Source organism: Pygoscelis adeliae, unplaced genomic scaffold (assembly GCF_000699105.1).
Source record: "Pygoscelis adeliae isolate BGI_AS28 unplaced genomic scaffold, ASM69910v1 Scaffold424, whole genome shotgun sequence".
In the NCBI taxonomy this organism is placed as follows: domain Eukaryota; kingdom Metazoa; phylum Chordata; class Aves; order Sphenisciformes; family Spheniscidae; genus Pygoscelis; species Pygoscelis adeliae.
Window position 1 is genome coordinate 305822 of NW_008824651.1, and position 10682 is coordinate 316503.

General features: G+C 42.0%; 1 protein-coding gene across 1 annotated transcript in view; it reads left to right on the top strand.

Annotated features, from left to right (window-relative positions):
- Window positions 1-10682, top strand: part of CARS2 (cysteinyl-tRNA synthetase 2, mitochondrial (putative)) — a 39282-nt gene that overhangs the window by 11693 nt on the left and 16907 nt on the right. The window contains exons 7-9 of the mRNA XM_009322528.1: window positions 1222-1351; window positions 4156-4289; window positions 8638-8705. Of these exons, the coding sequence (XP_009320803.1) occupies window positions 1222-1351; window positions 4156-4289; window positions 8638-8705 (332 nt within the window). The remainder of the gene's footprint in view (window positions 1-1221; window positions 1352-4155; window positions 4290-8637; window positions 8706-10682) is intronic.

The window sequence follows — 10682 nt, forward strand, 5'->3', positions numbered from 1 at the left end:
TTGGCAAACTAGTGAAAGAGCCAAGATGAAGATTCAGTGGATAAAACTAGGGTTATATTTCTGTCCCCTTATTTCTTATCAATTTCGAATGATGAAGCAGGTGTAATGGATTTTTGTAATGTGCTTCCCTTAATATTGCATGACATTCTGAATAAAAACTGACTCTGTATAATATCAATAAAGTACAAGCGGAATGGCTCAAGAAAAATGACCATCTAATAGATCTCCAAAAATAGCTGCGAATGATCATTAAAATGTGTTGATACTGGAAAGCTCCAAGGATTGGTTCACACCCAGTGATACACTGTTGTTTTGTTAGCAGTCTGGAAGTAGAGGAAAGAAGTAAATCTAGCATCAACTGCTAATAAAACAGATGAACAGTGTTAAATAAGGTAACTTAAAACATTGAGTTGCTTGCTAAGCTGGATCCCTTCAAGCCCAATGGGTATATTGTTCTGCATCAGTCAAATATGAGGTCATGTATTTGTCAGCAAAAAAAATACTGAGTCCAGAACCCCATTCTGTAGCTCCTGCCGGGGAGCGGTGTGTATCCGACCGGGGGTTAGGAGGCAGCAGAGACGAACTGTCCTCTGCGGTACTGTGGCAAAAAGGACTACGTCCTCGGCTGTGTAGTGAAGGAAGCAACAAATGTAGCCGGGGAGGAGACCTTTGTAGAGAAGCCGTTGGTGAAAATGGTACTGGAAGTTTGCTACTGACCAAGAATAGTTTTGATTCTTATCTCTGTGCTCTTCTTGGTTTTATAGAATCTGAACCAGAAACTATTTGTGTCCTAGAGAAAAAATTGTGGGTTGGTTGGTTTGTTTGTTTGTTTGTGGGTTTTGGTTTGGCTTGTTCGTTACCTTTTCTGCTGCAGTGCAATCTGTTTGTCCTGGGAAACTGGCTGATAAGTAACTTAAATGAATGATGTAAAACCAGACAAGGCCAAAAGGACTAAAAGAGTAGGATGTATTAAAGAATCTTGAATCCATCTTTTTAGCCTGCAGAAATCTAATTCAACATATTATTTTTTTCAAACGCTTGATTGGAAAACTGGAAGCCCTGTATAAGGGGGAAGGGAGGAAAGTTGCAGGAAGAGAAGTTGAGCGAAAGAGATTAAAATCTAAGCAGTTCACTAAACGCATGTTTCCACTTGCTTTCATTTGTTCTTTTTTTTTTTTTTCTTCGAGACATACTTATTAACAAATCACTTATTCTTGGCAGTTGATACTGATAAACGACACGGTAAAGATTTTGCCCTGTGGAAAGCTGCCAGACCTCAAGAGTTATCTTGGACTTCTCCCTGGGGAAAAGGAAGACCTGGATGGCACATTGAGTGTTCCACAATATCAAGGTCAGATTTCTTGGATTTCAAATCCAGTGCTGGTTTTTGTTTTCAGTCACAGTACGATGGTAGCAGCAGTATTGAAAGTGTTTTTTCTGATCAGTAGAAAGCACCAGTTTTAATGTGAATACTTTGTGCAACTTGGGATGTCATGTGTGGCCCAAAGAAACTCTGCTCCACCCTAATGGCGTAGCTGCCTTGCTATGTTTTGGCACCTTCTCTTGAGACAGACTTGGGTATTTAAAATATGCCGTGCAGGATCACACAGTTGATTAGCAAATCTTTTAACATGAACTGAGTAACCAAAGTTTTAGTGAAAGTTACGGTACCTCTTTCATTTGCCTCCCTTCCACTTCTTGCAGTCTCCATTGGACCCAGTTCAGCATGTAGTGCTGTGTCAGGAGGACAGGTTATGGGATTTCATCCTGGCTCCAGCGAGCATATGAGATCTTGCTGGCCTTATCTTAACAGCAGTTGTGGATGTTCATGCTAATCATCTAAGCATTATTCAGCTTTCTTTAAAAGTCAGCCACGGTATTAAATATTCCGATTTCTCTGTGTCGGTATATTCTGTGGCCACGATGTGAATTTTGCGTAGTAGCATTTTGCTTGTAGTTGGTTTAAATTAATTTGCTCTTAATTTGGAGTTTTATTTTTCTCCACAGGATGGTAGTGCTTTGTCCTGCACTGCATTAACTTATGACCTATTAATTTGTATTTTTAAAAAAGAGACTTTAAATCTTATCTCCTGGAAGATTGATAGTGGTACTTAATTTTGCATTAGTCTCATCTTTTTTGGAAGCTAATAACAAATTATTTAGATCTGGCCCTGTTTAAGTTTTCAACCCAAGCTGAAAGTAGGTGGAACAGGTTCTTTAGGTTTCTCTTTCCTATGCTTTGCTCGTGCACCTCGGGTTGTTAGTCATTACTACTTGTAATGGTTGTGAAAAGCATTTATAAGGGTGATTTTCTGTCTGTAAATAGTTTCAGCACTGTGAAACAGTTCTTAAAGCAACTGAAATGCACAAAAACATGCTGTATTTGAAGTGCAACCTGTGACAGAAGTGCACAGGTAAGAAATGCCAATTACAAAATGGCCTATCCGCTAAGGTGGTGCTGTCTATAGTCTGCATTTCTTTCTGTAAAAACTTATTTTACTGCGGCTGGATGAGGCTCCTGCCGTGTAAATAAGAGTTGACCTATGCAGAGCATAAGTGTAGTAATCTTGGACTGTGGAAAATGGAGAGCTTATTTTGGTAAATTACCTGAAATGTTTTGCTGTCCCAGTCAGCTGTCTGAGGCCCATTTTAAGCAATACCTACTTACCCGTCTGTTTTGCCAAAGATCTCAAAGCACTTTAAGTAAGCTAGGTGAACTGATTTTGAAAAGTCTTTGAAGTGTGCCTGGGGAAGGTGAATGAGAAGGGCCTTGGTCTCTAATGCAGCCCTGGAGGAGGGAACCACCTGCTCTGACTTAGGTCTGATCTCCTCTCTGGAGTTTCCCTTGCGGTGAGATGGGCTGCTCCTCTCGCCCCTGAGCATTTTGCAGGTCCGTCTCTCCCCAGCTCTTAATGGTTTTGTTGGAGGCAATGGCAAGTGGCCAGCGCTCCTCTGTAGATGGCACAAGGGAAGGCATGAGCCAGGGCCGTTCCTGTGACGATCTGTGCTTAAGCTGGTTTTGGAGCAGACAGGAGGAAGCAGAGGGGGCACGAGCGTGGGAAATGGCAACAGCTGGTCTTTCTTCCCTCCTCTCCTCTCTTCTCATTTTCTTTTCTTCCTGTGCCCCAACTGCTTCTGCAGAGCCATCGTGAGCCAGGGTGTTAACAGGGTGTTTTGTCCCAAAAAGAGACAAAAGTATTAATATCTTGCCAGCTACCAGGAGCGACTTGTTAACGTGACATATGGAAAGACTGTGTGTGTCTGTGTGTACACACACATGCACGTGTGTGTGGGGCTTGCCCTTTATTTTCTACTTGTGTAGACCTTGCATCTTCCCCAGCTTGAGTGTCCCTGGTTTCTGGGCAGTTAGCGTTGATTTTACCTCCTTGTGAGTAGGTGAATGTTGTCTTTGTTTAACAGATGGGCAAAATGAAGTTATTAGCTTGCCCAGCGTGACCTAGCAGGACACTTGCTGGAGCGGTGGACAGAGTGTAGCAGCCTTGACTCCTGGTGTTTAAGCAGAAAGTGTCTAGGTCTGCCCTGTTGCACACGAATACCTTACTTCCAGCCACCAGTACCTGCAGAGAGGCCTGTGCCATGGAAGCCTGTGGGTGACCCGCACAGATGCAGCCGTGCTGTTGGGATGAGAGGAATGGCCTTGGGAGATCAGAGGCACTGACACTTTCTTTCGACATTATAACAATATAGGACTAAGCATTTTCTATCATGACTGTGTGCAGTATTGCCTGAATTCTTACAGAAAAGGTACAAGATAAAGAATAGTAATACCAGATTTACAGAAACGTTCATCACTTCGAACTGGTTAGGTTTGCAGATAAAGGCAGCTGTCTGATACTGAAACTGTAGCAGAACAAGGGAAGGAGATGTCCTGCTTGCCGTTCTTTAATGTTAACTTTAAAAGTTAGAAAAATAATTGCTTCTACTAGGAGGTAATTGTGGGCAGATATGGGTCCTGTCCATACAAGTTCTGCTGCAGTTTTGGTATCTAAGATCTGTGTAAAGTCTTGTTTTAGAACTGCAATCATTAAATTGTACACTTAAATTTATAATGTTTCATCTTATTCTTTTTTGCATTTCTTTTTGTAAAAGCTTTTGTAGTGTTCTACTTAACCAATCAGGAAAATATTGTTACAGTGCAGTGTTTGGAAAGCAGCTGGACATCCATACCGGTGGAATAGATCTTGCATTTCCTCATCATGAAAATGAAATCGCACAGTGCGAGGTGTATCATCAGTGTGAGCAATGGGGGAATTACTTTCTGCATTCTGGTAAGTAAAATATTAATCACCTGAGAGGCCTGTACAAATATAAGGGTTTGGGTTTTTATGTTTGGCATTTGAGTGGTAGGAAAACAGATGCTCTACTACAGTGACCAAGTTTCTGTCCTCACTAAGTGAAGAAACATAAATGAGAGTGAATCTTGAAACTGTAGAATGAATGCCTTTATTAATAAAGCAGTTACAGTGAAATATTCCTGAATTTCATCTGGGGAAATCTCCAAATAATAACAGTATATGCATTGCCCACATACAGTGTTTACTCCTAATTAAAAATGTGGAAAGAAGAGTCTTTCCTGGAGAATCTCATTCCCTTTCATTTGAGTTTCCTCAAAATTTGAGGGTACTCTTTGATAGGCTTTCTTTTTTAATTGCATTTTGGCTGTAACAGTCCTGCAGGACTGTGTTGTAACAGGACTGTTACAAGTCTCGTCCTGCGGGAAGAGGGTGAAAATAGTTGATCTTTTCTCTATGTGTTTACATAGTCCTCCTAAAACCAGAAATTTCTGCTGTCTTAGAACCAGAACCCGCAGTATCTGAAGGCAGGGAGTGGAGGTGGCAGGTGAGCAGGTAGCTGATGGTAACGTTTTAAAAGCATTGAGAATAGAATAAACCAGGCTTGTTCTCCAACATCTCTCAGCACTAGTTGCTTGTGGGCTTAAAAAAAACGTTTTCAGTAGCATGCAGAATCAAATAGCCTCTGTTTGTAAACAGGGTGGAAGGCTTTTAATCGTGATAAGAAAAGACATCTGTACTACTGGAAGATAAGAATGGAGAGAATGCTAAGATACATGAACTGATGAACCAACAAAGCTCACAAAGTCGTGATCCTGCAGAGGAATGTCTGAGCTGGGATGTTTTGTATGGTTTGAAATGTGGGGGAAGCCTTGCAGGCAGACGCTGTGCTGCAGCAGCCAACCACTGGACGTTCCGTGTGCTTAATTCACATACCTGTAACTTTTTAAATTCTCCTGGGAAGCCTTTTTTATCCACCAGTAGCATTAAGCCTAGCGATGGGTATGAGAAACAAGATTCATGCTGAAGACCAAGTGAGTCGGATGCTTTGGCCTACTCCGGTCAGGCATGGTCAATGAGATTGCTGGTAGGTAGAGACAAGGAGGTCTGCGACATCTATGGACTACATAAAGACCAAGTCACTCACCCGTCGGCTCTGCAGAAAAGTGGAGACATTGAGTCTCGTCACTATGGTCCCTTAACCCTCTCTAGTGCTCTGATCAACTTGTGTCTCTCTGCTTTCCTATGGAGTGTGAGTGACTTGGTATTGGTGTAGCCCATAGATGTCACAGACCTTGTCTCTTCCCCCAGAAGTGACCTCGCTGGCTATGCCTGACTAAACTGTACCAAAGTGTCTTTTACTCGCTTGGTCTTCAGCACACGATACTGCCTGGCGTTATGTAGAACTGCTCCTTGCTGCCTTTGCATGATAGTGCTGCAGCGGTTTGTGCTGTACAGTGCTTTGAACTACATCGTTGTCTGATGGTACTAACGCTGTTCCCGTTGATGGAAATCTTGAAATTTGTTCTTCCTATTGCAGTCCTGGTGGTTCTGGATGGTCTCCAAAGAACTGAAGTCAGTAGAAGGTCAGGTTGAAATCTGCAGTCTCTCTTGTTGCTGAACGGTATTTTGTGCAAGATGTCTCTTCCCTGAGAGAGAGATGCAGAGTTAAGCCTGTGCTAAGCTCTGGGAATTACTTGGCCTTTCTTTTTTATATATATATTTGTACTGTATGGGATGAATATTGAATTCTAGTTTCAGTTCCTGGTGTAGAGCCTGTTATAAATCAATAGCAATTGTCCAGAGGCTGGTGCATCCTCCAGGGTGTGCTTTGCTCCTAAGGTGCTGGGGAATTCTCTGCACTTCCTCTGAGATGCACTGGTTACTGCCAGGTGGAGCCTTCTGTAGAAAACCAGTGAACATGACTTTTCAAGCTTGGAATTGAAACTACAGGGGAAATATTCTTTGAAACTAACTAACTAAAGAGGAGTTATTTTTTTCTTTAAAAAAAAAAAGGGAAAAAGAACTTAATTCCAAGGGCAATTTGTACACTGAGGTTCTCTAGGAGCTGACAGATTACATTCATTAAGTCAGAAAATTTTGCTGGAGGATGATAGTGTGAATTATTTAGGGCAAATGAATCAGCTTCAGAAACGTTTTAGTCTGGTAACAGACTTCAGAATTCTAGCAGGCTCAGAATTGGAGGAGCAATCCCCATTAGAAGAAGAAAATCCCTGCACTGGGGATAAATCTTCTTATAAGGACTTTATTTTTAGACTACTTGTACTCTGGGAAGAGCGCCAAGCCAAAGTTATGAAAATCCTTGTATTTTGTGATTCTTTAATGAAATCATTCTAAGTGCTGAAACTCTTGAAGAGGAATATTATTTCACATTCAGAGTTACCTGTACCTTATTAGGAAAATACAATCAAACTATTTTAAGCTTGGCTGCCTAAAGCTAAGTAAGTCAATATTTAGGCACCTTTGCAAAAGGAAAAAAATAATAATCATACCTAGGCTCTTCCCCTTCTCCCGGGAGAAGTTTGTGGGTTTTACTTGAGTCACAAGAGCTGCAGGTGTCCAGTGCTTCTGACAGCCTGAATGTTCTTATTGAGGGCCCCGAGTTTAACCACGCAGCGGTGAAAATGGCCTCATCTGCTAGCAGTCAGGACAAATACGATGAAAATGAGTTTGGTTTGATCGTAGATTTCTGCTGTAGCTGGTTCTGTATCCGTAGATCTCTTGATTCTTTCCTACTCTCCATAGAGCGTGTTGTGCAAACTTCAATTTCCAGGTGGTCGGGGTAGGACTGGAGGTAGCCTTCTTATGGAGAATCCCTGCTGCATTGAATCATTGTCAGAAATAGCTAAGAAGTGAAACCAGATGCTTTTCACGTCCGTTTACCGGGCCTGAGCATGTTTCTTTTGTATCCAGATGAGCATAATGGGGATTTTATCCGCTTGTGGAAGAGAGGGGATTCCAGGCAAGGCTGCAAAAGCAGCGCTGTGCAGAGAGTAGCACAAAATTCAGACAGCTGCTTGGGCTGCTAAGCAAGAAATGCCACCTCTGCCACCACCTGTAAAAGCAGAAGCGTGATCATATGTTGTCCTTGCGGAGCACTCTGAGGCATTGGACTGCCAAATCTGGAAGAATGCGGAGCACTGATGTGGTATGACAGAGTAAGAAAAGTTTGTGCTTAAAAATCTGCCTCTTAAGTACAATTAAGTGCTGGGTTCTGCAGGTCACGAAGGGCCTGAAAATCGCGTGTTAGTTGTGGGTGCTTGGTAACTTACAGGATTACTCTTTTATTAGGAGAAGCCAATTAAGGCTTTTAACAACATTTCTGAAATGACACTGAGTAGTCTTTTGTTGTCTAAGTGTTCAGCATCTCTCCGGTGCTGTGAATAATTGATGTTTTCCATCAGCGGTGGTGCTGTGGCTAGCACGGACGAGGCCTGGGAGCGTGCAGCCTGAGGTTGCCAGTCTCCTGTCTTGCTTCAACAGAACTTTCAGTCCTGAAGCGGAGCTCTACGTGCTCTCCTAAATGCGATGGAGATGGTTACTGCCTTTTTCATGTACCACAGCCCTGCAAACCGACGGTCCATGCAGCTATTGAAAGCTCTAGCAATGCTCAGAGATTGCATTTTAAAATAAGCTAATTCAAATTAGACATCATAGCTACATCCCTCCCTCCCTCCCCCTTCTTTTTCTTAGTCTCCCAAAGTCTGGAGAAATAGGGAATGTGTAGAAAATTCATTTTACACATAAGGTATTTTGAACCAGCACAATAAACTTTTGGATTAAAAAAAACAGTGTAACAGCCACTAGCAATTAATAAGGACAGAAAATTGTTTGAGATATTGTAATGCGAGATTGCTGGAAGATCTTTAAAGGTCTTAAAATATTTCTGGAAAGTCAAGAGTAACCGGTAAGGTACTTTTTCTGTGAAGATTGAAAAGTATTTCCTTGCTTGCTTGTTTTTATCAGTTTATTATCACTTCTGAGCAGGGAGACTTCTTGGTTTTTTCCTTATTAATGTCTCTGCTTATGGTGGTGGTGTTTTGGTTTTAGCTTTTTTTAAAAAAAAACACTTTCTTTTCCTGTGTTTTAAAATTCATCCAGCCAAAGTTGAGGATGGAGAGGTGTGCAGGGCTGTAGGCAAAGCTATTGAAAAATATGTTACATGTTGCATTGAAATGGTTGGTGCATACCCATCACAGCATATGCTGCCTCCAGCATTTCCAGTGTCTCAGCGCAGTCTTTCTCAGTCACTTCCCATTCAAAAGCATGCTTATTTATCCTGATTAATTTTTTTTTGTTCTAGGGCACTTGCATGTTAAAGGAAGTCAAGAAAAAATGTCCAAGTCATTAAAAAACTACGTAACAATTAAGGTAATCTATTTCTGTGAATTGAAGCAATATATGTTTGTAATATGTGTATATTAATCACAGCCCTCTTTTGAGAAAACACTGGAGCCTGTGCTTACACTGCAGTGAAAGACCTGAAGCAGAGTGTTTCTCTAGTGCTGGTGTACCTGTTATTGCAGATCTGGATGTAGGAAACCTGCTCAGACTCAGGGCTTGCTTATAACATGGATCTCGCTGAGCTGAGGGCATCTGTAGGAGGAGCGTTTGTGCCCAATACCAGACTTCTGCATTATAGGTTTATTGTTGGACTCAACGATCTCAAGGGTCTTCTCCAACCTAAATGATTCTGTTCTATAGTGATGGGTTCTCGTCTGTCTGCTCTTAATAGTGCATATGCTTTTGGGACTTAGAAAAGAGCGGACATTTTTCCTTGTTCTGCTTTAGAAGAAATGGGACATAGCGTCAGCATTTTGTCGGGAAGCTATTAGGTGACCTGCAACCGCGCTATGCCAGTGGTCTCTCGTATTCTCCTTTATTTTTATATGGTTACTTCGCTGATCCACAGAGAGCCTTGTCTTTTGGTACCCACAAGCCACGTGAATATGTCCTGTTTTACTGTGTCCCAAAGTTTTCGGTGTAGCTCAGAGCAGGGTTTGTGTGTCAGGCATGTGCCATACAGCTGTGCTTGGTGCTAGGGTGGCTCCTGTGATGGCTGACAACTATTGCTAAAAGTGGGTAATTTCCTTCCTTTAGACAAAGCTTGAGAGGCTGTTTCAGCACATATGTTCCCCTTTGCCCTCTCGGAAGACTTAATTAAAATCCCTTTAAAAAGGAGTTCAGTGTGAGCTGCTTTATTCTTAATTCTCCTGATGCTGTCTGGGTACGGTTAAGCCCTATGTCCCCCAGGAAAATTACCCATCGCTCAAAACTTTCACAGAAATTTCCCTAGTCTCAGCAGACGTTGTGGACGGGGTAGAGAAATGACCATGAATGCAATGCATGCAGTGAAAAATAGCATACAGAAACGTTCCCCTCCACATCTGCGGTGGGACTTTGTGTTGAGAAAACAAAAACTTCAGGCCTGTCTCTTCCCTTGCAGGTCTCTGCTTTTAATTTCTGCCCTTAGACATGGCTAACAAGTATTAATCCTCCCCTGTAAGCTATTTTCAGTCCAGTGAAACAGATTTTTTCCTGTACAGCCTTCCTGCATCTTGAAAGTTAAGCCCTGTGTGGGAGGTTTTATGCCCGCTCTGAAAGAGGCAAGGCCTGGCGGGACAGTGCCTGCGGCATTCCCTTGGTCCTGCCGGCAGCCATCTGCATTCCAGGCCGTCACCCAGGCATGGCTGCCCTGCATCCTCTGCATCCAGCTGCCCTGTTTTCCCTCCCCCTTGTCCCCTTCTCTGATTATTTTTTTTTTCTCTTTTTTTTTAATAGCTATTAATTCTGACCCCCAAAATCAAGCACGTTGTGATAACGCACGGCTGAGCAACCTGCTTTGAAAGAGCTGTGATACTTTCTCTGTGCTCCGTTTTTAACGAAATGCAGAATTGTTTTTTCCAGTTCGGATGGTCCTTTCCCAAATTTGAATTTATTTCTGTACTTTATCATATTGTTCTACCTCTGTATATTAGCATAAAGCTTCTGGCACATTGGGTACACTCAGTTATATAGAGTTTATTTAATAAAATAAACTCAAACAAAACAACCAAAAAACCCTACCCACCAAAACAAACAGTTAGTATCACTAGCTATTTCTCCATTTAGCTTGCCCTGATTGCCTCAATTATTTCTATTTTCACATGAGAGACAGCACGTAGCTGATGCTTTGCTACCTTCAGTGTTCAGGCTGGTTTAGTCTGGTAGCAGAAGCTAAATTTTGAAATGTGCATCTTTAAGCAAATGACACTTTCCATATTTTCTCACTTGTATTGACTTCTCCTTATGATTTTCTATTTCAGTGCCACTTCAGTGTTACAAACTTACCATCACCAATTTGCAAAT